The 27,913-nt window shown below is 44.8% G+C and overlaps 1 protein-coding gene and 1 long non-coding RNA gene across 3 annotated transcripts in view; one reads left to right on the forward strand and one right to left on the reverse strand.

The window, feature by feature from the left end:
• Window positions 1-13,870, forward strand: part of LOC142072833 (uncharacterized) — a 31,941-nt gene extending 18,071 nt beyond the window's left edge. The window contains exon 3 of the long non-coding RNA XR_012669426.1: window positions 13,524-13,870. This is a non-coding gene — a long non-coding RNA (uncharacterized LOC142072833). The remainder of the gene's footprint in view (window positions 1-13,523) is intronic.
• PLEKHS1 (pleckstrin homology domain containing S1) lies at window positions 19-27,833 on the reverse strand. Of its 2 annotated transcripts, none has more exons than XM_048857845.2 (15): window positions 27,536-27,833; window positions 24,568-24,613; window positions 22,751-22,839; window positions 22,537-22,643; window positions 20,746-20,880; window positions 19,277-19,325; window positions 18,621-18,737; window positions 17,694-17,804; window positions 12,322-12,432; window positions 11,698-11,801; window positions 9,264-9,473; window positions 7,543-7,644; window positions 4,708-4,843; window positions 3,031-3,099; window positions 19-1,993 (listed from the first exon to the last, which is right to left on the reverse strand). In XM_048857845.2, the coding sequence occupies exons 2-14, from the start codon at window positions 24,596-24,598 to the stop codon at window positions 3,031-3,033; spliced, it is 1,371 nt and encodes a 456-aa protein (XP_048713802.1). In that variant the 5' UTR covers window positions 24,599-24,613; window positions 27,536-27,833; the 3' UTR covers window positions 19-1,993. The 2 variants fall into 2 exon arrangements, with proteins under 2 accessions (XP_048713802.1, XP_048713801.1); XM_048857844.2 differs by having other exon boundaries at window positions 19,250-19,325.
• Window positions 27,834-27,913: the final 80 nt, after the last annotated feature.

Genomic DNA, 27,913 nt, shown 5'->3' on the forward strand with positions numbered 1-27,913 from the left:
ATGGAAATTAACTGTCAGTTATTCACCCTCTTACAGGCATTTATTGCATTAGATTACAGGAAATCACAGTACAATAGATGTGCAGCCTGTTAATGTTTTAACTGATCATGACAATTAACGCTCCAACCTCCCTTCCTCCTTGCTGCCCTAGCTGGTGAGCCCAGTTCTGCAGATGCTGATACACCTAGAGTGTTGCTAGATATTATGGCAGATACTGGCCCCAGGCACCGAGCCGGTTAGCTTAAGGTATCAGCAATGTGAGCAGGTTTTGACATTCCTGCAGGATTGCCATGGCTTTAGGCAGGCAGCCTTCTTTAACCAGCCAGCAGAGCATCTGCTGCTAACTACCTCAGTTTCTGGTGTCATGTGGCCTTAAGCACTGCATCAGAAGTTCGCTGCTTTAAAAAAAACACCCAAGGTAGCACTAAACTTACACCAGGCTGGCTAGGATAACCACACAGTAGAACGTAATGGCTACAAAGGCACATACATCATTCATACAATATATTATATTTTATATAACACTTAGATACAAAGAGAAGGACTATGGTTCAGCTGTGCACAGCTCAGAGAACTTTAAAATTAAAGGTAAAACACCTAAAAGTGATCTAAAAATAACACCTCTCGACCTAAGAATAGCACAAGTCTAAAGTCATTGCCTTTGGGCCTTCCATTGCTAGAGGGGAGTGTTGGGTCATAATGGGAGTTGGGTATCTCCCATTCCCATTAGTATAAAGCTGCTGTTGCTACCCCAGAAGGGCCATGAGATGTTGACTATTTAAGCCATGATGTAGGTCTAGAAAAGTCTTGTAGGTCTAGAAAAGTTGTTATTGGACGCGGGTTGTACATTGCCCATCCAGAGCTTTGGGCAGGTGTAATTGGGGGAAGAAAGCAATACTTCTGTGGCAATACTTCTGTGGCAATTTTTTGTTTAAATGCAGGGGGTGTTTGAAGCCCCAGAAAGGTTTGGAATGTTAGAGCAAGTCCAGCTGGGATAATTTTGGGCAGGTGATGCAGTCATAGGAACGTGTTAAATTGCATCACATCCCTGTGGAACATAGCTCATGTCCCTCTAATTCATCACATGGCTCTCACCTCTGTGTTTTATAGATAGAATACAATCTGCATCAAAAATAAAATCACACCATGTAATATCTATGCTGTACACAATCTGACATAATAGCAAGCAGCAGCTGACAATCACTTGGTAGCACCTTGGTTCTGACTCACAAAAGTAGGAAATGAATCCCAAATTTTCTGAAATTTTCTGAAAACAAATGAACTTGCAGTGCTAGACAAATCTACCAAAACTTCATTTTGCCATAGGAACAACACTATTGCCATAATAGTGAGAGCCGTAACAGAGAGATGCAGATTGCATGGTTCATTTTCTGCTTCAACGGATATATGCAAATTTCTCTGCAATAGTGTTTTTCCAAAGACAACTGCAGACAGATTTTATACCTATTAATGCCTCCCTTCATGAACATTTGCTCCAGGAAGTGGCAGGAAATTACTTCTAACGCCATTTCTACCTCCTTTGTTCCCCCCTAGTTAGGAGAAGGAAGTTAGTTGTTTGTACTGCAATTCAATGGCATGGTGGCCATTTTCAAGGCTGGAAGATTGTCCTGAAGGCTGATTTGTCAGCAAAACCAAAGACGACTCCCAATTTGAATCACATCTGAAGCCATCTTAGCCATGAGAAAAACAGTCCTCCGATCAAGTAACGGCGTTGTTGTGGCACCAGTGATGTTGCTCAAAAAAGACAATTTAAAGAGAAACAGCCCCACCACCACTTTGAATGAATGGAAGTTCTTCAGGCAGATGTTGTCCTTTTTCCTTCTGCCTTCAGTGTCACAGTTGATGCCTTCTAAATAGGACCCTATGTGTTTATACAGGGCACAACACAGTGAGGCATCTGAGTGCAACTGGAATAGAAATATTAAGTAATGATCCTTCCATCTTCAGGAATATGCACATGGCAACCACTTATCTGCAAAACAGAAGAGACAGAGGCTTGAAAACCTTCAGAAATTGACCTTCTGAGCAGAAATGAAGTGAATTCATTGTATAAACATTATTAATCCTTATGATTGGCTTCACTGATACTGTTGCCATCTTGAGTGAGCAAAATCTTGGGTTTGGGGGAAGGTTCACATGGAATTTCAAAGTGTACATGCTACACTTGTGGGTAAACTCACTATTGGAGTAAACAGGGGGCAACCAGACCAACTTGGATATGAGTTATAGCTGCTTCTTACACCTGTGGTAAGTTTTGGCCCATCCTGTTCGGCTAGAATCCAGACATACTAGCTGAAGCTTAGACAAATCTACTGCTGCTAGTACCAATGGTGAATATGTCCCTATACGATGATCTAGTTGGCATAATAAATTTGACCTACTCTCAAGGAGGCTATGGCAAGCAAGGTGTTCCGTGCTTTATTATAAGACTCTTTTGAATCTGTATATGTTACAGCAGAACATGATCACCCTTGTTTCAGTAGGCAGAAGTCCCTACAGCATGGGACAAGGTCAGCTTTTATTACGCATTAGAGAGCACTGAAACAGAGGTTTCCATAGCAAGGAGAGAGATACTTTTGTGTGGAGACCATTGCAAATCAGGAATAAAAAGTCAGTTCTTACTCTTCATAGAGCCGCACATAACAGCGACAACTCTGAATGGGGAAGACTGTTTGGAAGGATTGTGTGGTACTGAATATGAAAGCACTATTTCTTTATCACATGTTATATCCCTTTCCCCTACCCTTTGTCTGCACATCTATTTAAGCACTTTGGGGCAGGGACTATACAACTGTTTGTACAATCCCTGCACAATCGGGTCCCTATGCACTACTGCAATAAACGTGATCAATAAAAACATAGATTTTTTTTCTCCCTACATGAACTTAAGCCTCGCCTGGGGTAGAATAAACGTGCATTGCTTTGAGTACAGTGAATTATATTACTCCTAGGGTGGGAAGAAACAACCTCTTTTGCAGTAACAGGTGCCATTAAAATGGTGGCACTTACCTAGGAACATGAACATCCTTTAATATGGAAAATGTCTGAATCTGGGATCCGACGGATAGTAAGTTTCACCTTTAGAAAAACAAACCAAAACACACACACAAGGTTCACCTTGTTATAGCTCAGTAAATCCACATCTGATAAAATATCACTGCTCCCCTAAGCCTCCCCGTAACCCCCCCATCTAAATACCCTCATCTATTAACAGTGTTATTTGGATTGTCTCTTGGTATTTGAGACAGGCTTTCTATTGCTCAGGCTACACTGGCATTGGGTGACCTCAGCAGATCCAAACATAAAGGTGCCCGTATGGGGAGGGTGGGGTGCGGAGATCATGCGTGCCAAGATTGCAGCTTAGCTGAGAGAAATATAGCTCTCCACATGGGACCCAACATATATCGGTGCTATGTACTGTGAGGGCCTACTCAGACTTCCAGCCCTCTACCAGAAGGAGATGAGTGTTGAAAAAGGAGTTACGCCCAACGGTTAGGGAAGGGGAATCAGGACTCCTAGGTTCTGTTCCCAACATTCTGAGTGTGAGTAAAACATCCTATGGATTGAACACTTCAAGCAACCTCCTACATACACAATAAACAGGCATTTCCTTAATCCAAGAAGCTAACAGCCTAAAGGCTTGAAACCAAAAGATGCTGAGCACCCGTCACATCCACTGACGGACTGCATGAGATTTATAACTGCTCAGCATCTCAAGAATCACAATGTGGACACTCTGGCCCTTCCATTCCATGGGAGTCTGGGGTGTTATTGCAAATCGGTACAGAGTGGGATTTTGGTGTTGATGCTACTGGTGATTACCTCCTATGCCTGGAGCTAAGACAACAGTGGTTGGGGTGGATTTTGTGTTCACAACCACCTTTTGTGCAAATGGTCTCAGCAGCAGCCTCTATCCCTGCTGAGGCTCCTGACCAGAAATGATTTTTCTGTTGCTTATAACTTTATTAGCATCCAACCAATTAAAAAAAAAACATTCAATAGACTTTTGGCACGTAAATAGCCCTCGGAATGCAGATTCCAAAGTTGAGTGATTTTGAGCTATCTGCTTGCCAGGCACTGGGGTAAAGGGCGGGTATAAACCCTTGCAGAGCTCAAAAATGGCAAAAAGGAGTTTGCGCTGATTTCCCGCCCCCACAAAGAATTTCCCCCTTTGGGACAGAACGTGCATGGAAAGCATCAGTCCCAAGTGTGACTTGTGGGCAGTTATAAGTGTGTGAAAACCCAAGGTTATAAGTTAAACTGTTCTGCAACCTTAACTATACAGACATGTACATTTATATGATGGAGTGGGTGCCATGAATAGACTGCTAAGAAAGGGTTAACTCTCAGTGGGTGTCTGCCTTTTATGAAAGGTGTAACGATTTCTTGCCAGCACTGCTGTGTCATGTATTTGGATCTCTTCCTGGCCCTAGTCACAACCTTTGGAACCCTGCCCCCAGGGCTAATCTCCCAGTCATATGATGATGATCAATATCCATTCAGATATTGCTAGGGACCAAGAGATGTGAGGGAACACAGCTAATCTCAGCTACTCTCCATAGTTCCTCAGGACAGGAGTGAGCTCCTGAAACTCTGAGGCTTGGATTGGCAGAAGCCCTTGTGGGATCATAATCTGACCCCCAAAGCTATGTCTCTTTTCCCTGACCAATCACCATTAGGGTTTACCTTCTTTCTCATGGACCTGCTGATAAACAAGGAAACCTCATCCATGCTCTGTGTGCGCAGGTCATTCACAGCCACTATGTGATCCCCGTGGTGAAATATACAGCCTAAGTGGCTGGGACCCTTCCAGTGAGAGACACTAGGGAGGGGGAAGAAGAGACAAAGAGCATGAATGGGATTGTTTGGGCCCACTGTCCAAACACAATTGACTGAACTGTTTCACTCTAACTGTGCTGCATGGCCCTGAACCAAAATGGGAAGTGGTAAACAGGTTAAAAGGGATCATTGCTTTTTGGTCTGATTCTTGGTTTTAACCAAACGGCTTCATCCATTCCAGCTGGTACTTCTAGCGGGGATCTGATTACAGGTCATGCAGCATTGTCCTCCCTTAATCTAAGAGGTCTGGCTTGGGTAGGGTCACCAGGCAGGGCAGGGACTTACCCTGTTTGGTTCTGAACAGTGCGGGGACAAACACTCTGCTGATGTAACTACACTGCCTCTGAGGGAGAGAAGTTAGCTCTTCATTTACCTGAGAGGCTCTTTCCAGGCCACCTTTGCAGCCCAGACGGAACTAAAACTCGGCATCTGAACAGCAGGATCAGAGCGTTGTGGCTGTCCCTGTAAAAGGATGCATCAAAACTCTGCCTCCAACTACCCTTGTGGCAATTTCAGTCAACTCCCTTAGAATCCTTCAGCTGGCCTCTCTTTGCTGCTGATCTCTCCTGGCTTCTCCTGGCGGATTAGCAGCCTGGAAGCCCGTTGACCCCTTGATCTGATGCTCTTTTCCAAAACCGTTGCCAGCTGAAAGCAGCCAAATCCTTTCAGTATGAATTCCCACTAGGGTTGCCCTGGGTATTTAGGTCCAGATCCAAGTTTTGCAGCTGGGCCCCATCTCTGATTCTTTTGTGGTGTTTCCTGCTCTCGCGGATAGGGGCTGAAAAAATTATTTCCTCCAGACGCACAGTCCAGCTGATAAGTGTGGTACATCAAAGCCGTGGCGAGAGCCACTCTTACTGCTGAGCAGCAGTGAAAGAGCAAGAGGCGGCACAGCAGGGGACAAGGATGAAACACTGAACTAATCTTCCACGCGGTCTGTCCTTTACCCTGCTCCTCTTTCCTCTCTGCTACTTTATTGATACTGAAGATCTAGGGAGGGGATTGACTTCCACACTGCCTACTTACCCTGCAACGCTGCTGGGAGAACTGTGCACCCAACATCCAAGAGTGACCATGTCTGGACTATTCCCAGTGCTGAAAATGGTTAGAGAATACCTGGCTGCCATTATGCTGGGACTCCCACTCAGGTCAGCCTGTCTGAAACAACTCACTAGCACTTTGCACTTACAGTCTGCATTGAACCCTAGGCTCTCTGCCAACACTCCTTATTTAAACCACACCACAGGCATGTGAGATAGCTTTGCTCATCTGTGCATAGTAATATTAACCTGCGGTGCAAAGAGCTGAAGTGATTTGTTTTAAGACACAAAGCAAACCAGCGATTCATCTGGGAGTAGAATCCAAGAGTCCTGCCTCCTAGGCCCTTGCTCCAAATACGAGCCCATAATCTTTCTGATGCTTTGAACCATCAAAACACACTCCCCCACCCCAAAGTATTATCACATCTTCCCACAAAACTGCCTCTTGATTAGTGGTAGACTGGGGTCAGAATCGGACACTTTCTGCATATCACTGAATTTTCCTGGGTTACAGCTTCCCCACCCATAATATGGGGCTAATAACTTGTCCAACCATACAAAATGCTGGGAGATTTTTGGTAGAAAAGCTTTTACTTATTGATATTTAACAAGACGTGCACCCCCTGGCCCTCATAGACTTTAAGGACAGACTGGACCATCTTGCACATCACAAGCTACAGAACCTCACCCACCCCCCTCCTGTAATAGACTGGCAACTCAGCCAGAGGTTACGGAAGTCCTCAAATCATGGTTTAAATACTTCAGGTTACAAAGAAGCTACCATTTACTCTAGTTTAAACCAGCAAGTGACCTACAGAGGAAGGTGAAACCCCCCTAGGTCTCTACCAATCTGATCCAGGGGAAAATTCCTTCCTGGGCCCAAATATGGCAATTAGTTAGACCCTGATCACATGGGCAAGATCCACCAGCCAGATACCTGGGAAAAAATTCTCTGTAGTAAATCAGAGCCTGCCCCATCTTCAGACACTGGGGATTTTTGCTGCTAGCAGTTGCAGATGGGCCACATGCCGTTGTAGGCAATCTCATCACACCATCTCCTCCACAAACTTATCAAGTTCAGTCTTGAAACAAGTTAAGTTTTTTTTGCCCCCACTACTTCCCTTTGAAGGCTGTTCCAGAACTTCACTCCTCTGATGGTTAGAAACCTTCATCTAATTTCAAGCCTACACTTGTTGATGGCCAATTTATATCCATTTGTTCTTGTGTTAGCTTTGGCACTTAAATAACTCCTCTCCCTCTCTGGTATTTATCCCTCTGATGTATTTATAGAGAATGATCATATCTCCCCTCAGCCTTCTTTTGGTTAGGCTAATCAAGCCAAGCTCCTCGAGTCTCCTCTTGTAAGGTAGATTTTCCATTCCTCTGATCATCCTATTGGCCCTTCCCTGCCCCTGTTCCACTGAGGGTCACATAAACACAAGTGAGTTTACCATATGCATAATGGACAACTGACAAATTATGCCATTCATGCTGATATTAGAAGAATAGCCTTTAGGCTAATGCTTTCCCAATGGTTACTACCCCCTGCCTGACACACAAGAAATACCTAGCTCTTATATAGTGCTTGACAGGCATTTACATCTGGACAAGTACCCACCACCATCAGACGTAAAGGCCCTACCATATTTGTCCTGCTGCTTCAATAAGCGTTAGATTACTGGTGACATCAGCATGAGGGATGCAAATATCCACCTCTTGTAGTTGGCTGTCCTCTGTGACTTTGCTGTAAGAGAGGATGTTGTAGACAAGTCAGACTGTACCAATCAGAGAACTGAAGCACATACTCACTAATGATAGGAAGTTGAGATGGAAAACATCATTCAGGTCATCTAATCCGTGCCTTCCTTCCTCACCCTTGTGAAAGTTCATTATTGTTCCCTACAGTCTGTCCTTCAGGGCATTATCTAGCCTACTGTTAAATATTGCAGATGCTGGATTTGTCAGCATTTCTCTTGGAGAATATTCTGCTCCATGAGATCTCACCATTAAGAAGCTTGCCCAAGGTCTAGATCAGGGGCGCACAAATGTTTTGGCCTGAGGGCCATATCGGGTTTCCGAAATTGTATGGAGGGCCCGTTAGGGGAGGCTGTGCCTCCGCAAACAGCCAGGCGTGGCCCAGCCTCTGCCCCCTATCCGACCCCCCCCTGCTTCTCACGCCCTGCTTCTCGCCTCCTGATGGGCCCCCTGGACTCCTGCCCCATCCAACCCCTGCCGTTCCCTGTCCCCTGACCGCCCCAGGAACCCCTGCCCCTGACTGTCCCCCCACCACCCCATCCAACCCCGCTTCTCCTTCCTGACTGCCCCCCTGGGATCCCTGCCCCCATTCAACCCCCCCGTTCCCCGCCCTCTGACTGCTCCAACCCCTATACACACCCCTGACCACCACCCCAAACTCCTCTGCCCTCTATCCAACCCCTCCTGCTCCCTGCCCCCTTACCGTGCTGCCTGGAGCACCAGTGGCTGGCGGCATTACAGCCACGCCACCCAGAGCACCAGGACAGGCAGCCGTGCCGCCCAGCTGGAGCCAGCCACGCCACCACGCAGCACAGAGCACCAAGTTAGGCCGCGGCTCTGCAGCTGCGCTGCCTGGCAAAAGCTTACAGCCCCATTGCCCAGAGCATTGCACCGGCTGCGCAGTGAGCTGAGGCTGCAGGGGAGGGGGAACAGCAGGAGAGGGGCCAGGAACTAGCCTCCCCAGCCAGGAGCTCAGGGGCTGGGCAGGAGGGTCCCGCGGGCCGTAGTTTGCCTACCTCTGGTCTAGATGATGGCGAAGGTGTGGCTGTTATTTATTACTAACACAGTACCTCCTTTCTCCTTGGATGAGATAGGTAAAATAGGGGGTTTAATAGGCAGACTCTTCTGGCTCTGATCTTGAAAGGCGTTTAGATGCGTAACTCCCATTGATTTCAATGCCTAAACACCTTCTAACGCTTTTACTGCTGTTTTGTGCTAGAAATCACACTCTTCACTATCTTGCAAGAGACAAGGAAGCAGATAGAAAACTTCTAATTGTGCATATTAATAAATAAAAACACCACTAGTAAACTCTTTCCAAACACGATCAGGGCTTTCATCTCCTTCCTCAGCCCAAAACAGACCCTAAAGAGCAACAGCACCTACTCTTAAAAGTGTTATGCGGTGTGTTTGGTTTTTAAGACCTGGCCATCGCAAAGTCAAAGCTCACAATTCTTACATTCATCCATTTCTGGCTTGTGTGATATTGACTAGAACAAGGAGCAATGCCGCTATTTAAGTCCATAATAGCTATCTCAAAGATCTGGGCCTAATGTGATTACTTTTAAAGAGCATTCTATTACATATTTCAGCCCAAATCATCCTTACTTGATTATTATAGATAACTGAACCACGGATAGTGACGATGCATTTGGCTTTCTCTCTTCAGTTAGCTGCTTATTGGTACTGCTTTGCATGAGCTGTTGTTGGTTTTCATCTGCCTCGCAGTTTCTTAAATCTATGCTATTTTCTTGGCTTCTGGGAAGGGTCAGGAATTCATCACTTCTGCATGTGGGCTGGAGTTTCTCTTCAGGCAACCTAATGAATAAGAACGCTAATAAAAAATGCACAGGGCTGGCATGTCAAGTCACGGTTACTCTTGTTGTGTTTGAAGTTGTGTCAAATAGATGTCAGTGAGGCAAAGAACAAGAAGTTCTTGTAGCAAATCCAATGGCCAAAATTACAGCTAAATGAACTAAACTGGCCTTCTAAAAATGGAGCATAAAAACCAAAACACTTGCAATATTGAAAGAATATTTATTAAAAATGAAAACTATTCCAAGCAACTTGGTTTAACAAGGAAAGGAAGTGGAGATTGTTGGCACTGCAATATACTGGCTTGTGGGAGCATGCATCATTAACCTCTACTGGATACAATGTGTCAGACCTGCTCAAATGCTTGTCAGATTATTTGTTGCACCTTCTAGTGGCTGGAGGCCTGAAAAGAGTACCAATTAGTACCAACAGTTAATGGAGAGATCCTTTAACTCAAATGGGACAGACTTGTGATCTGGAGTGCAAGGTCTTGAGTTCTATTCCCAGTTCCACATATAATATTAATATAAAATGTGCAATTAAATAATATTGTAATGAACTGGTGTATATGAGTGTGTACAGACTACTGTCTTCCATTGGAGAGAATCAGAATTGTTCATCTGTGTGTCACAAGTATTAATGACAACAGCCAATGGAAATTCTCCTATAACTCAAGAGTTAGGGGCCTAATATTTTGGAACTGGAGGATCTGACTTCTATGCTGTTGTCACTGAAGTTCTTAGTGGCCACCCTCTGGTGCATAGTGAAAGCTGTGAAGTTTCTATGTGACCCTGGATTAATACTCTGCACTTCTGTACTGTCTTTCATGTGACAATACTGATGCATATTGCAAACATCAAGCAAACATCTATGAAGTAAGTAATATTAGACCTGTTTTATAGGTAGGAAAATTGAGGTACAGAGAGGTGACTTGTCCAAGATTGCCCAGCGAGGCAGAGGCATACCAGGAAACAGTTCTTTTTTAACAACTGCACAACATTGCCTGCTCTAATGAGTGTCTGGCTTGGGTGTCTGTGAATGTACATGGCTGCAGATGTTACATTGTTTAGCCCAGAAAAAACATCAGTCAACTTCTTACAGTGCCACATTTTATTCTGTGTAAGCCTGTCAGGATGTCATAATATATAAATTGCTGAAGTGAATTTGATTTTCACTCTAGTAATCTCTCCCCCATAGCCAGGGGTGAAAGTAAGTTAAAGGATTTACGGGTACGCCGGAGTCCTGAGCAGGGGGCGTGGCTTAAACTGGAAGAGACATGGCCTCAACAGGAAGAGGCAGGGCCTTAAATCCCCGGGCCCTTTAAATCTTGATTTAAAGGGCCAGGGCTTCATCTGCAGTAGTGGAGACTGGGAGCCCAGGGCCCTTTAAATCACCCCTGAGCTACCAGCTGCAGAGGCGGCCAGGAGCCCCCAGGGCCCCTCAGTGATTTAAAGGGCCCGGGGCTCCAGCTGCTACCGCAGCGGAGCCCCGGGCCCTTTAAATCACTGAGGAGCCCTGGGGGCTCCCGGCTGCCACCGCTACCTTGGGGCTTTGTGCTCTGGCAGAACTTTAAAGGGCCTGGGGCTCCGCTGTGGTAGCAGCTGCTGGAGCCCTGGGCCCTTTAAATCGCTCCTGAGCCCCGGGGCTCCCAGCCACCTCTGCAGCTGGTAGCTCGGGGGTAGCAGCGGCCAGGCTCCATCAGGAATTTAAAGGGCCCCGGGGCTCCAGCCGCTGCTACCGCCCCGGCCCTTTAAATCCCTGCCGGACCCCCACTGCCGCTACCCTAGGGCTCCAGCACCAGGGCTCTGGCAGGGATTTAAAGGGCTGGGGCAGTAGCAGTGGCTGGAGCTCCATGGCCCTTTAAATCCCCGCCGGAGCCCCGCCACCACTACCCCAGGGCTTTGGCAGCAGGGCTTAGGCGGAGATTTAAAGGGCTTGGGGCTCCGGCAGCCACTACCGTTCCAGCCCTTTAAATCCCCGCCTGAGCCCCGCCGCTGCTACTCCAGGGCTTTATATTGCCGTTGGGGAAAGCACCGTGCACCGGCTCTTGCCAGTATGCCATACTGGGGCATACCGGCTTACTTTCACCTCTGCCCATAGCCCCAAGATAGCCTCTCCCAAACAGGGTGCGTTCTGTAGATTTCCTCCTGTAGACAGCAAGAATGCAGCTCTGATCATATCGTTACATTGTATTGATTTTTAAATACTAAAAGAAAGTGCTACCTACAGAGGTTTCATCAACACGTACAACTTCCTGCTGAGATGATCCTCCTTCTGCATTGGGTTGTGTGATTGAACTGGGGGATCAGACTTCGATAGCTCACTTTCCAGCTGTTGACAATGAAAAACAACGTGGGAGGTAAACATTTTCTCTCTTCATCCACCAAGGAGTCCCCTCAGCTTCTTTATGTAGGGTCCATTTGTGCTGTATTGTGGCTAATGCAGCTCAGCCAAACCTCAGTTAACCAAAATACTCTGCTAATCCAAGCTCAGATGCATTCCTTCCCAAACCAGTGTGCACTACATTGTTCTTCTCTTCCATCTTAATTTAACTGGGGGGAGGGATAGCTCAGTGGTTTGAGCATTAGCCTGCTAAACCCAGGGTTGTGAGTTCAATCCTTGAGGGGGCCATTTTGGAATCTGGGGCAAAAATTGGGGATTGGTCCTGCTTTGAGCAGGGGGTTGGACTAGATGACCTCCTGAGGTCCCTTCCAACCCTGATATTCTATGATTCCTGCTAGCCAATGATTTGTGAGTTAGGTTCTCAAGCAACCTTGCTACCATTGGGTTTGGACAACTGAATATTCTCTTGGAGCAGGATCAACAGAGAAACCTACCTGATGTGGCTTACCTGTGCTAGAACACTGCTTGGAGAAGCATAATATTCTTCCCCCTTCTCTCCGGTGTTCTCATCTGAATCCAGCAGCAGCTGACATTGGCTGGTCTTTTCAGAATTGTTATTCTGTTTAAAAAAAATGCTTCCATGTTTAATAGGACATTACATTATCTACATCTGACATATTCTTTCCATTTCCTTGGCAAAAATCTGTTGGGAAGGGTTGTGGGAAGACTTGCTCCTCAAAGGCAGAAATAATAACACCATACGTCTGACTTCTGAACAAGGCTTCTGTCTTTGCCCTCAGTTATACACTCAATCAGCTGCAGGTGCAAAGCTGTGAGTATTAATATCATTTACTGTAGATATCTAAATAGCTGATTTGTGGATGCAATGTTTGTACCCACCGTTGCCTGCCCTCGCAAATGACTGCATATGCAGAAATAGCTGCTGCGTTCAAACATCAGGTCTAATGGTCAAAAATTTACACAGGATCCCGTATGGATGTTGTGTCCCTTGTGCACACTGGGGCCCCAATCCTCAAAATTATTCAGATGCTTAACCCCCTTGACAACAATGGGGGTTAGGGGCCTAAATATCTTTGAGGATTTGTACCTGGGTTCTTTGCTCCACACCCAGTCCTGATGTCCTCACTTAAACAAACACCCTCACTGAAATCTAGAACTGGTTGAAAAGTGTCAACTTTTTTCAATGAAAAGGAGACATTATTCATCTTTGATCCCCTCTGTTAAAAGCAGTGGGAGTCTTGCCTGAATAAAGAGTGAATTATTGGCTAGACAGCAGTTTCAGCTATTGACTTGCAAAGCTCAGTGGGCTGGAAGCTATGCCTGGCTATCTGAGAGTAGAAATTGAGCCCAGTATATACTGGATGGTTTGCTTTGCCCTCAGTAGGAGCTAGCACAGAATGGTCCTTCATAAAGACCAGGAGTATTTAACAAGTCATGGAGGAACAAGTCACTTCTCCAAGCTAAATCCGCCATCTCTACATTCCCTCCCCCTCTTGATTTGATTGTCCTGCAGAGTATAATTAGTATTTAGCTTCTTATCAGAAAACTTCTCCATGCCATGTTTGATGCATTCCTTCTTTATCTCTCTATTACATCTTCCATGGCAATACATTTTAAAGCTACTAAATGTGCCACTGAATATATTACTGTTTTCAACATAAAGCAAACTAATTACACTCTTTCTTTCAGGGAAAAGGAGGAAACTGGCATTGAACAGAAATGAGGAATGACCAATCGATTTTTGTGCCTTGTTGGTATTCACTGATTACAACACAAAGGCTGGCACTTATTGGAGCCTAGAGTCAACACAGGTCCAAGAATGTTCCCATAGAAGCCAATGGGAGCAAAGATGGGACTCTACAGTCCTGATCTAAGGTCCACTGACGTCAGTGGAGACAGACCCTCCCTTGTCTTCAGTGGACTTTCCTTTGTTTAATGGCTGGTAAAATAAGCTGTGCTGGGTGGAATGTATATTCCTGTTTCTGTGTCTTTTTGTAACTTAAGGCTTTTCCTAGAGGGATTCTCTGTGTTTTGAATCTGATTACCCTGTAAGGTATTTACCATCCTGATTTTACAGAGGTGATTCTTTTACCTTTTCTTTAATTAAAATTCTTCTTTTAAGAACCTGATTGATTTTTCATTGTTCTTAAGATCCAAGGGTTTGGGTCTGTGTTCACCTGTACAAATTGGTGAGGATTCTTATCAAGTCTTCCCCAGGAAAGGGGGTGTAGGGCTTGGGGGGATATTTTGGGGGAAGACGTCTCCAAGTGGGCTCTTTCCCTGGTCTTTGTGTAAGACGCTTGGTGGTAGCAGCATAGGGTTCAAGGACAAGGCAAAGTTTGTACCTTGGGGAAGTTTTTAACCTAAGCTGGTAAGAATAAGCTTAGGGGGGTCTTTCATGCAGGTCCCCACATCTGTACCCTAGAGTTTAGAGTGGGGAAGGAAGCTTGACACTAGAGCTGGCTGGAATTTTTCAAGTAACCATTTTTTTTGGTCAGACGCTAACTTGTCAAAACTGAAACAGTTCATGCAAGATGGGTCATTTCTGACCAATTTCTCAGTTCAAAATATTTAAAAAACAAAACAAAACAGTTTTGAAACTGTCCGTTGTATTTCTGACATTTTTGAAGTGAAAAATTCCAGTTTTTTGGTTCAAAACAACATTTTGTTTCAAATTTTAAGCTAATTATAGTTTAACTTTTTTTTTTTAAATAAAAAACCATCACAAAATGGAACATTTAAAAAAAGTAAAAATGAAACATTTTGATTGAGCTAAACAGAATTTTCTGGGGATCGTTGAGTTGTGAACATTTGAGGTGGTTTTTTGTTCGTTTGTTTGTTTTGGGGGTTTATTTATTTATTTAATTTTGCCCTGATTTGGAATGGGAATCTCTTTTGAAATCTCAAATTTTTCTGGGATGGGAAAACTATTTCCTTCCTAGCTCTACTCCTTACCTTCCAGGATTGAGCCCTAAATTACACCAACACATGTGTATCTAAATTCTCTCTTGCCAAACAAATGGAATAATCTTATTAGCTATTATCACAGATTCAGGACAAAAATGTAATGCAGAGGATATACTGCAGCAGTGCTGGATTTCAAAAGGCATTTGATATAGGCCCTGATTCAGCCACGTGCTTAAGCATACACCTAACTTTAAGCACTTGAGTAGCGTCGTTAACTTCAGTGAGAGTATTTATATGCTTAAAGCTAGGCATGACTTGAGTACCTTGTTGAATCCAGATCATAGTGGCACATCATAAAACTAGGAAGAAATTGGATAAGTACCACGCAGATTAAAAATAGCACAAAGTGGGATGTGAAACTGGCTGAATAGCGATCAGTGGTGTTCCCCCACCTGGAGTGCCTATCAGGAGTTCTGCCAAGAATATAAGCCCTTTTGAGTCCTTTTCATTATGTGTGTTGGCAGTGCCTCGCACAGTAAGACCCCCATTCTGAGTGGGGCCTTTAGTTGCTACTGCAATACAAGTAATAAAATCATAATAAATAGCTTAATCCAAGGAGTTAGTAGCGGGGAGTGGGAGTCAGGACCTGGGTTCCTTTTAACATATTCATTATTTAGAGTATGTAAATTCAACTTGGAATTAGCTGTCATGGGAACCAGAGGGACAACAAAGAGACGGGTCCCTGGCCTCAAAGTGTGGAGTGATTTGGATAGATTAGGGACTGGATCCTGCAAACCCTTACTCAGATGAATGAGTCCTTACACAAGTAGACCCAGTCATGTCTATTTGTGAGAGTCAGAATTAATTACCTGAGGAAGAGTTTACAGATCAGGGCCTACAATAGTGAGTCACTAGTAATTCACTACAATCTAATACCAGTAAATGTAGAGTCATACTTCTAGAAAAGGAAATAAACACAAAAGTACAAGCCAGGAGACAGCTATCCAAGTAGCAATACGTGCAGGAATGATCTGGAGCTGATAATATTGTACTAAGAAATTTACTACCTCTTATTATCAAATAAACCATGATGAATGCTATTCCTTGTTAGCTGTTGGGCAAGGCTATTCATTGTACTTTTTGCATAGTCTCGAACAGAAAACAGAGCTCCCCCAATCCAAACTGAAGGTCGTGTGAAGTCCCTGTGTGCCCCACCTCTCCTGTCCACAGTCCTCCTAGTCCGTCAGCCCAGAACTGGCACCCGCAGCAGAAAGGGACTTCTATGCTGCCTGTTACACAACAAGGGCCCAGCATTTTGCTCCAAGGCAATACAAACCTGAGAAGGATTAGCAGGTAAAAGAGAAGTGGGTGAGCCAGAGGTCTGGTCTGCACACAAAATAGCACTGGTTTAACGAGTGGTGTAATTTTCATCTGATTTAGTTAAACTGGTGCAACTGTCTATGTGTAAACACTCCTATTTTAAGCCTGGCTGAAATCAGTTAAAGGTGTAAGCTAAACCAGCTAAACCAGGTTTATGCTGATTCAAGAGTATTCATGCAGGGCAGGGCACCCAGTTTAACTAAAGAGGTTTTTAATCAATTTGAATTAAACCAGTGCAATTTTTGTGTGTAGGCAACCCCTGAGAGATGCTTGAAAGACAATTCAGGAAGAACATGGGCACAGTCTACAACTACGTTAGCAAGGGCAGAGCCTCAGCTTGTGTAAAGTGTTGTAACTCCATTAAAATCAATGGAGCTGTGACAACTTGCCCCCACTGTGAGGGAATTCTCAGTCATGCTCTCAGAAGGGGAAGGAGCAACTGTTAGAGCTACACAAGAAATAATCACAGCCAGTTAGAAGAGGTTAACAGTCGGAGCCAGCTAGACTTGCTAGGGGGGTGTTGAGTCACCGTTCATACAGATATTCAGGGTAGATGAGGCATGACAATAAAGCTAGGTACATGCTGCAGCTTAAATCACCTCACTGAGTGATGTAAGGGACACTGACATAAATACCTGGGTGGACAGCATTATGTTGGCGAGAGAGCATCTCCCCCCAACAGAGCTTGTGGGGCTGGAGTAGTTAAGCCAGTGGGAGAGCTCTCTCCTGTTGGCTCAGAGCATAGAATCATAGAATCATAGAATATCAGGGTTGGAAGGGACCCCAGAAGGTCATCTAGTCCAACCCCCTGCTCGAAGCAGGACCAATTCCCAGTTAAATCATCCCAGCCAGGGCTTTGTCAAGCCTGACCTTAAAAACCTCTAAGGAAGGAGATTCTACCACCTCCCTAGGTAACGCATTCCAGTGTTTCACCACCCTCTTAGTGAAAAAGTTTTTCCTAATATCCAATCTAAACCTCCCCCACTGCAACTTGAGACCATTACTCCTCGTTCTGTCATCTGCTACCATTGAGAACAGTCTAGAGCCATCCTCTTTGGAACCCCCTTTCAAGTAGTTGAAAGCAACTATCAAATCCCCCCTCATTCTTCTCTTCTGCAGGCTAAACAATCCCAGCTCCCTCAGCCTCTCCTCATAAGTCATGTGTTCTAGACCCCTAATCATTTTTGTTGCCCTTCGCTGGACTCTCTCCAATTTATCCACATCCTTCTTGTAGTGTGGGGCCCAAAACTGGACACAGTACTCCAGATGAGGCCTCACCAATGTCGAATAGAGGGGAACGATCACATCCCTCGATCTGCTCGCTATGCCCCTACTTATACATCCCAAAATGCCATTGGCCTTCTTGGCAACAAGGGCACACTGCTGACTCATATCCAGCTTCTCGTCCACTGTCACCCCTAGGTCCTAGCAGCGACATGAGAGACCTGACAGCACCGCAGCTGCATCAGTGCAGCTGCGCCACTGTCAACTTTCTAGTGCCCCAGGTTCACGAGCATCCCTGCAACCTTTCCATGTCTAAGAGGCGTTACAGGCCCCGCTAGCCATGCTCACCAGACTAGGATGAAGAGGCGCCGGTAAGCTGTGGTGAGGCTGCTGTTCAGGGAGACCGCGAGAGCCAGGATCTGAGTGGGGCCTTTTCTTGTCATCTGCGGGATCTTCCACCTGCACACCAAAGGGAAAACACTGACACCCTGTGCAGAGTATTGCAGCTGTGTTATTGGTGGGGGTCGGTTGGTAACAGAGCACGGTCTTTGTTACGCTCCCTCTGGACCTTTGTTGCGCTGCCTGTTCGTGTGGTACTTTGCGACTCCACTAAGCACTGCTTTCCTGGCAGCTATTCATTTGCTTTCCCTAGACAAGTCTACAGGCACACCTGGAACGCAGCAGTACTTTTTTCCTTTCTTTTTAAATATTGAGGGGGAAGCGGGATTGACAAAGGACAGTTTGGTGCCCCACTCCCATAGAAAGTCAATGGAAGTCGGACACCTACCTCCCATTTGTGCCTTTGATTCTCTCTTCAGACCTTAAATCCTAACCACCAATCAGGAACTTCACAGGTGGCAGCCGGGGAAGCATCCTGCACTTGGCTTTGGTAAGATGTGCCAACCCTGATGTGCTAAAGGGGACCTCCTTTAGGGATGGGAGGGTCGTTCAGTCTCCAGGCCCATCATCCTTGGCCCATTTGCTGAAATAGCCAGTGAGGTTTCCAGCTGAGGCCATCACCATCCTAAACCCCAAAATTTTCTTAAATGCCGATAGGCCAGACAGCATGAGCCTTTTATCAGAATTCCCTCACATTCGAGCCTTAACTTCTACTTTCCAATCCCAAGAGAAAGCAAAATGTTCCTGTCAGGCCACTTGCCCGAGTGCATGCTGCCCTGAGCTCAGGAGAACTTCCTTTTCACTGAGAGGTTCAATTATACACACCAAGGGTCACATGTAGCACTAGCAGCAGACTCATTAGCAATAGCCCCTTACTTCAGTTTTGTTGCAGTCACTCGGAATCTCCTCGTGGGTGCTCACAACTGTTTCATCAAAGGCTGGTGGCGAAGAGAGGGGCCGACCTTTGCTTCTCTGAGCTGCAGGATTCTGGTTCTAGGAGTTCAGTGACAGCAGTATGAGGACAGATGGGTCCATGGACAAAAATCTGCTCTTAGAAGCCCACGTGGTTCCCAGTGTTGCAGAGTTTTAGCTCCAAGGCTCAAGAAATGAGAATTAGGGATACACTGTCATTCTGAGAGATGAAGGGTGAAATTCACCCCTGCACAAGGCCCATGTACTCTTTAAGTCCTGTGCACTTTACTTCTACAAGTACATGTTTCCTAATGAACAAGAAATTCTTTAGCGTTTAAGTGGGTCTTAAGTGGTGAGCAGGCATTGTGCGGGGCCTCTGCACAGGGGTGGATTTCACCCTAAAGGAATCTCTTGTTCATTAGGAAACCGGTGTTATAGGGAAAGTGCACTTAATATACTTAGGGTCTAAACCAGCAAATTTCAATGTATAGATTCCCTCTCTTCACAAGTTACTAATGAAATTACAAACCGCTCTTTTTAAAGAGGCTGATTTGTGCATGTAACAGCTGACTCTTTTGGTACTATAACGTCACCTGAGCAGAGAAGCCATCTTCTTTTACCTTCATGCGGGCTGAAGACAGGGAAGTGAACCAGTCCTCAACTTGTTCCCTGTGGGTTGGAATGATGAAACGAAAAGTTCAGTATTATCATGCACAAGAAAAAATAAATGGTGCATCTCTGTCTTCCTAATAACCTAAACCTACATCCACTGATGTCAATGATGGTAGATTACTGCCTTAGGGGAGCTCACTCTGCTGTAGCGTGGTGGCCTTAGGGAATGGTAGGAGTGTGGCCAACAGACCCAAAAACTATGCAGACCCATTGGCCAAAACGTCCCCGGAAAGATTGGTTCTGTGAGGAGGCTCCTGTTTCTGTAGGCAGCCCATTCAAAACCAAGTTTGGGCTGTGCATAGGAGCATATGACTACAGCCCATTACACAAAGCATTGGCTAATAAAGGCCAGTGAGATTACACAGTGGAAAGATGGTCTCTAAAAGCTCACTTCTGGCATGTGTGGAGAATTCCTGTGAGGTGCGTCTCAGGCTCCACACCATGGTCACATTGTAAGACAACTAGGAAGGAGACGCTGCATTTTGTTCACAAGTAGGACCAATTTGATGGGCTCTGGAACTTTTCCCACTAGATGACTTAAGGGAACAATGCACCGCGTGAATGCATGCTTGAATGATAACTAGGTATTTGGTGTTTTTTCTCTTTGGGCTTAGGCATGTTCTTCCTGCTTCGCTTATGAGTACAGGGTACCATCCTGCAGTACTTACTTTGATGAAAAACACTCTCATTGACACAGCAGCAGGAGGGGAAGAAAAGGGAGAAAATCTGGGGCAAAACAGCTGGGAGCCCCTCTACAAAGCATGCTCCCTCCTGATCAAATTTCTATTGGCTGCTGAAGCAGCATTAATTCCTGTTCTTTAAGAACAACAGAACATAAGAACGGCCATACTGGGTCAGACCAAAGGTCCGTCTAGCCCAGTATCCTCTCTTCCAACAGTGGCCAATGCCAGGTGCCCCCAGAGGGAATGAACAGAACAGGTAATCATCAAGTGATCCATCCCCTGTCGCCTATTCCCAGCTTCTGGCAAACAGAGGCTAGGGACACTATCCCTGCCCATCCTGGCTAAAATAGCCATTGATGGACCTATCCTCCATGAACTTATCTAGTTCTTTTTTGAACCCTGTTACAGTCTTGGCCTTCATAACATCCTCTGGCAAAGAGTTCCACTGGTTCTTTCTCTGTTTTCCACCTGTGGAGTGGGAGTAGGTTCTAGGTACAGTGGGGACATGTGTGGGAACCAGGCAGCTAGGGGTCAACTCCTGAATCATTCCCCTACAGTCTATTCTCCCTCTGGACTGTAGAGAATGATCCTGCCCTATTTCCCCCAGGGCAGGCATGTCCCCTACAGTTGATTCTCTGTGAGCAGGGCTAAGAATTTCTTTCCCCATGGATCCCAAGAGACACTTGTTCTGGTGGCTATGCCCTCTGCCATCCCCCCACCCTCACCACAAGTACCTGTCCTTCCCAATGAGGTAGTAATCCCTGCTATTTGTGCTGATGGATATCACTTCCTCAGGGTGGCATTTGAACATCTTCCTTACTGCTGTCATCTTCTCATAATTACTTATGCCAATCTTTATATTTGAAATCCTGTTGGACATGCATATGAAACATTTACTTACATAAGGCTTATCCCATACATTGATGCACACTGTGAAATGATCATCCATAAAAGCCATGAAGATCAAAGCCTTCCTGATCATTTCTATGCTCTTGCTTCAATAACTCTTCCTCTGAGATTAATGAATCACGTTTACTATGGTGGTTCCTCAGGGCCAGCCAAGAACAGGCCCTCACTTTGCTAGGCACTGTTGTAATGATTACAACATGTTTTAAAACACAGCCAACGTTAACAATAGAGCTGGCTGAGAAATGTAAGGTCTTTCCACAGAAAGGGTTACGCAAAAGTCAATAAATACATAAAATAAAAATGTCCTGGGTTTTCAATGGAAATGCTCCCACAATGTTTGTTTTTCGAAAATGGGGAAAAATTCAGTTTTTGGAACCTGAAACTGCTATTTCTTCCTTCCTTCCTTCCTTCCTTCCTTCCCCTCCCTTTTTTTTTTAAATCAGAAAATTTTAAAAGAAACAAAAAATATTCATCAACTAGAGGTGAAAAAAGCTACTTTTATATTCGTAAAAGAAAAAAAAAACACCCCCCACAGCTTTCTGGGTAGAATTAATCTGTTGTTACAGCATTCAAAATAACCCTTTTGATTCAGCTGGCTGGAAAGTTTTCAGACATAAAGAATTGCTTAAAGAGAACTGCACTGTTTGCTTTCTTATACGAAGAAGCACAACAGAAATATGAGGCCTGTGGGGGTGGGGGAAGGGCCCATCCACAGGTCTTTGAAGCCAATGTAAAGACTCTTGTGCACTTCAGTGGGCTTTGGATCAGGCCCAAGGTGCAAAAACCATTGGAGAAGCTTTATTGTTTCTGGGCCCGATCCTGCATTTCTTATATATCCCAAACACCCCGGGCTAGAGTGTGATTGGTTCATATACACGCAGCCAAAGGCCGGAGAGAGTGCCCAACGAACCTCCTTTGCTGTAGCCTGCCCAAAGAAGTGTGCCCGGTGCTGTGCAGTGACTAATCCCTTTATGCACTGCCATGGTCGCGTGCTATCCCAGCGTGGGTGGGAAGAGGCAGGGCAGCCTGGGCTATTGCCCATATAATCCCTCCCTGAGCTCCCCACAAGGGGCCACTGCCTAATTGACAAAATTAGGTCCTGCTAGGACTATGTAGGTATCTGGAGTGCACAAGGAGTGTGGGATCAGGCCTAGAGTGTATATCCAGCTGAAATGCACCAGCCTTGGACCAGTTTCTGAAAGCCCTCCCGAAGCTGAATAGATCCTTCCGTGTAAAGTCCCAGTGTGGAGAAAGGTGCTCATCAGCATCAGTGTGGCAGAATCCCTTTGTATGTAGGAGTACTTGATGTTGTCCTTGGAGAAGATAAGATACCTATGACTGTAGGTAATAGAAGCCTTTGTTTTAGCAGTGTGTGCAGCTGATATAATACCTGGATCCTTTACACAGTTGTAGCTTGGTTTTTGTATATATAAATCCCATTAAGTCTATCAAATAATACAACACTTTCAAGCTCATCCAAAGCCTTCTGAAGTCAGTGGGAGTCTTTCCATTGACTTGCATGGGCTAAATCAGCAGCAAAAGGTTAAATCTGTGATCTCATTTCAGATTGCTGATGTGTGGTTTAAAAGAAAAAGTGATGAACTTCAGATACCTACTGGTCAATTGCAATGAAACCCTTTATCTGTTGGCCTTTAAGGTACTTCAGGGTGTAGCATCTCTTGCTAGACTTGCACAAGGTAAAACATCGCTTTTTCCAAGAACTCTGCAGAAAGGAAAGTCAGTTTGCCTCTCGATAAAACTCAGAACAGCAGAAATAACAGAGGCGTGTTAAGGGATTGCTGGAGGATGACTAATTTGGGTTTACTGTACCTGTGTAGTGAAAAGCTGAGGAGGTGGGGATTTGATAAAGTCACCGTGCTTGCAGACTTCATCATCCTGAAAAAAGTTGACTTGATTTCCTACCAAACAAAGAGAAACGAATGGCACCGTCACTCCATTTGTTGTTAATTAATCTCCTACATGGGCCTGCTTCCAAAGTGCTCCTGAGCACTTGGCTTCTGTGCTTAAGAGGCCATGAAGCCTGTTCAGTGAGAAGACAAGCACAAATAACAGCTATAAAGTGCAAGGTCCAATCACATTCCCATTTATGTTGATTTTATTGCTGCCGACTGCCCCAAAATTGTAAACACAGGGTAGTGATAACTGACAATGTATTGCATTGAGGAGGTGCAAGGGTCTGTGTTAGGTCTGGTCTAATTTAACTTCTTCATCAGTGTTTTGCAAGAGGGAGTAAATAGCACACTAATGAAATTTGCAGATGGCATTCAATTTGGAAGAGTTACAAACACCAGAGAGGACAGAAAATACTTTGGTGCAAGGCAGGATCTAACAAGAGGAGCGACATGGACAGAAAGTAAAATGGGGAAAATGCAAGCTAATGCCTCTGGGGAAAACAAATCCAAATGCATAGACTCATGATGCAGCACACCACGGCAAGCTAGCTCAGTTTGTGATCACTGGGTGGAATTGATTAATCAAAATCTAACTCCTTCCTATTTAATGTGCTTTGCAATTCCTCCAAATGGGCTGTAGATAAGCAAGTTCTAGTCTTAACTCTTTATAACCTGGAAGCCAGCCTTTAAGATGTAGATTTATTTTTAAGGTGCCCAAGGACTATGTTGAGGCAGCTGGAGAGCCTATAAAGGACATGCCTTCACCCACAGCAAACCCCATCTTGGACCTAGCTAAATAGATAGATAGATATACACACTGAAGTCAATGGGAGTTTTGCCATGGCCTTTAGAAAAGACATGAATGTCTTGGAACTACCAAATGTGTCCCCTACTTGTTTGGTTTAGTTCCTTTACACCAGTGGTCCCCAAACTGGGGGGTCTGGAGGAAGGTTCGGGGGGAGGGGGTCCAGGCCAGCTCCCAGGAGGGCGGGGAGGGAGTGCCTGCCTCAGCTCTGCTCTGGCCCCACTCCCAGCCCCGGCCCCGGCTCCCAGCCCTGCTCCCACACACGGCTGCTGGCCCTGACCATGGCCCAGAAGTGGCTCCGTGGCCCGGCAGCAACTCCACTCCCACACTCGGTCCCAGCCCTATACCCGGCCCTGCCCCAACCTGAAGCCACAACTGCAGCCCTGGCTTCTGGCCCAGCCATGGCTTCAGTCCCATTCTTGGTCCTTGGCTCCAACCACAGCTGCAGCTCTGGCCCCAGCCCTGACCATGGCCCCAGCTCCCGACTGCAGTTCTCGGAGGGAGGGAGGGAGTGAGGCGGGCGCAGACAGAGGTAAGGGGGTGCAACATAAAAAGTTTGGGGACCACTGCTTTACACTCTATCCATCTCAAACTCAGTTCAAACCAAGTCTGACAGGAAAAGATGCTGTTTTTTTAGGGGAGAAGGCTGCGTTGGAGCATGTGGTTACTGGAAGAAGCCACAGGGGGTAGAATTATGGCATTAACATATGGTATATGCCAATTTAACCTCTCACTTTTTTGTATGCTGCATTCCTTTCCCGTACGTTCTATGTTGTCCATTGAAATGTCTTTAGGAAAGAGACTTGCCTCATTCCTTCTCTGTGAGATGCCCAGCACCTCATTGGTGTGGATGTTACATAAGAACTGTAATAATTTGAAAGCTGGAACAAGTTTTCATTTGACAAATCTCAGTAGATTCTAATTCTTACCTGTGGAGTTTTTTGTAGATTTGAAAGCCATTCCGATTGCTTTGACCTAGAAAATGAAAACAAGCAGAGATTTAGGGCTAGATTCTTTCACCCTGACGTGAGCTGAGCAGTGCCTTTGTTGGCAAGGAACTCCACTGGCAGAATCTAGCGCTTAGTAAAGAAAACACATCACAAACTTTCCCAAAAATGATCACAAATATCTTTTTATATAGGCCAAGTGGATTTGCTTGGCACCAAGGAAACCTGCCCAAAGAATTTTACTTTCTGTCCCTTTCACAAATAAACAGCAACTGTAACCATGAAACAATGTTTATTATGATTATTTGTTTCTGGCAGTGCCCAGTGTGATTGGCACTGAAAAACAGAATGATTTTCAATGGAAGTTAGAAAGGTCTGGGCCCATGACACACAACAAAGGGGGTAGATATGTATTTTATAGCCTGGGTATTTGAGGGAGAACATCTGTTCTCAGTTATCTCGGTATAGATTCAGATTCCTTTTCACTGGAATTACTCCACATTTTCATTGATGTAATTGAGATTGCACTGTGACCAAGAGAAGTTAAGTGATCTGCCCAATGTTATATACCCAGTGAGTAACAGAGAAGGAAAAAGAACCTGTCTAATAGTAGGGTAGAATTTTGCAGAGGTGCTTTGATGTGTATTTCTAACAACATTTAAAAAAATAAGTTTTTAGTAGTACCAGACCTACATCAGAATCCTAATGTGGAACTGAACCCATAAGGAGTTTGGTGGTAGGAAGTGATTTTAGATTAATACTCCATTTGCTGTATTTTTGTTGTTGCTTTAGGTATCGTGCCTTTCAACACTTTTATCCAACCAAGAACTCCATTTCTGCATCATCACAATCACAGCTTTGTCTTCTAGCTATACTTTGCCTTCCTATTTCTTTGCAGTTTGGGCTGACAGCAACAAACTTGTGCCAGCTGGTTACTTTATTGTGTGTATGTCACCACGCTCCATGTGCTGGATGCCTTTGCATTATGTTACAATTAATCATAGAATATCAGGGTTGGAAGGGACGTCAGGAGGTCATCTAGTCCAACCCCCTGCTCAAAGCCTGACCAATCCCCAACTACATCATCCCAGCCAGGGCTTTGTCAGGCCTGACCTTAAAAACCTCTAAGGAAGGAGATTCCATCACCTCCCTAGGTAACCCATTCCAATGCTTCACCACCCTCTTAGTGAAAAAGTTTTTCCTAAACCTCCCCCACTGTAACTTGAGACCATTATTCCTTGTTCTGTCATCTGCTACCACTGAGAACAGTCTTTAGATCCATCCTCTTTGGAACCCCCTTTCAGGTAGTTGAAAGCAACTATCAAATCCCCCCTCATTCTTCTCTTCTTCAGACTAAATAATCCCAGTTCCCTCAGCCTCTCCTCATAAATCATGTGTTCCAGTCCCCTAATCATTTTTGTTGCCCTCCGCTGGACTCTTTCCAATTTTTCCACATCCTTCTTGTAGTGTACTCCAGATGAGGTCTCACCAATGCCGAATAGAGGGGAATGATCATGTCCCTTGATCTGCTGGCAATGTTCCTACTTATACAGCCCAAAATGCCCTTAGTCTTCTTAGCAAGCAGGGCACACTGTAGACTCATATCCAGCTTCTCGTCCACTGTAATCCCTAGGTCCTTTTCTGCAGAACTGCTGCCTAGCCACTGGGTCCCTAGTCTGTAGCAGTGCATGGGAGTGCAATTACTTCCACATTTATTGAAAAACAAATCTGGTCTCTTTCATTTGTTTGCCTTTTGTAGATGACACTCTCAGTTAGATACTGTTCTGTTCTTTCACTTGGGAAGCAGTTCTCAATAGCTCTAAAAAATGCCACTGTTACTTGTAACAGGTCTGCTTCTTATAACAACTTTGATTTGACCTGGCTATCAGTTATAGCAGCAATAACTAACTAGTCCCACACAAGTAGTTTCAATGCCTCCCGTTGCCAGGAAAATCTGAAAGTGTTGCAATTTCCTCCTCTAGTGCTTAGCCAGGTTCCCTTCCAGACTGAGAGATTCAGGTGGCTTCTTTTACTCCAATTTCATCAGACACTACGTGTGACAGTGAAGTGGGTGGTAAGAGATAGTTCTTTATTTTCTGGCCTCCGTCTCCTGACATTTAACTTTTTGGGTGACCCCAACCATATTCCAGGATAGAGATCGAAGCAGTTGACTCAGGTGGCTGCTGTTTCAGGTGGGAAGACAACCCACTGCAAACCTAGTGCCATTAGAGACCTCGAGAGAGAATTTGTACTTTTTTTTTTCTTTTTGGAAACCCGTGTGTTTTTTCCCTTGTGAGAGGGGGTTTTGTAGTTAAATGCTATGGTGGAATATCTGTTATCTAATGTACTGAATACGATTTCATCCATTGCCCTTTAAAACTTCAAATAAAAATGTTGGAGCATTGAAAAAAAGAACGCGTAGCCACTTGCATTCTACGTCTTAATTTTCATATTACTCTGACACCCTTTTTGTTTCAATGGACGGCCCAGGAAAGCTCTTTAAAGCCTGATTAACAAAGTCTTCAGAAGGCTGTAACAGTCACAAAAGCAACGTTGCAGGAGTCTACAAAGGGAGCAGGAAAAAAGACTCATCTAAATTTGAGTAAAGGTTAGGCTATGTGGGTAGAAAGACAAAAGAAACTAAATTACAATCGGGCTCTTAGTCATCCACATTATCTCAACTGATATTTTGTAAACAGTTTAATCATTGAGATTAATCATTTTCTTTCATTGGGGTGGGGGCGGAACCTTTTTAAACAGAGAAGATCTCATTCAGGATAGACAATGGCAATTTTATGATTGTACTTCTTCAGGCTTTTGTATTAAGAGATTTGATTTCTTTCAGCCTTTAAAAATGCAAATTAAGTCCTGCAAATGAATTAACATGGAGGTTAATCTTAAACTTCAAACATAACACTGTGAACGACAAACAAGCTGTATTGGTACTTACAGGCAACAGGTGGCTACTGTGTAGATGATCTTAGAAACATGCACCTTTATATGGTCACAGATCCACTGTATCGGTCTCCCAACCTCACTATTCTGTGTTGCTGCCATGCCCTGTTACTACCTACTTATACCAGTTGGCGAAACACAAACAATGTGAAATATGACACACAAGGAAATTCCCAAGCTTCCACCATATGGCACATTTTACCAGAGCAGCTTAGTTGAATGACAAATTGTTCAAAAAGGGGAAATCCAGGAGATTAATATACACTGATTAATTTAAAAAAAATGCATGCTCGATTTAGCCATAAATGTCTCCTAGACAGAAGAAAAACAATGACAACCTTGTTTTCTTGTTTCAGTTTTGCTGTTGGTCTAT

The sequence above is a fragment of the Caretta caretta genome, chromosome 7 (assembly GCF_965140235.1).
Source record: "Caretta caretta isolate rCarCar2 chromosome 7, rCarCar1.hap1, whole genome shotgun sequence".
Classification (NCBI taxonomy): Eukaryota; Metazoa; Chordata; order Testudines; family Cheloniidae; genus Caretta; species Caretta caretta.

What these genes read in the sequence shown, in the direction of transcription:
- PLEKHS1 (XM_048857844.2), bottom strand. Translation starts at nt 24,598, where the DNA reads ATGGCTTTCAAATCTACAAAAAACTCCACAG. An exon ending in GGTTTCATTGCAATTGACCA is followed by an intron (nt 20,881 to 22,536) that starts GTAGGTATCTGA and finishes CATGTCCAACAG; the next exon opens with GATTTCAAATATAAAGATTG. An exon ending in TACCTCATTGGGAAGGACAG is followed by an intron (nt 19,326 to 20,745) that starts GTACTTGTGGTG and finishes TCCAACCCACAG; the next exon opens with GGAACAAGTTGAGGACTGGT.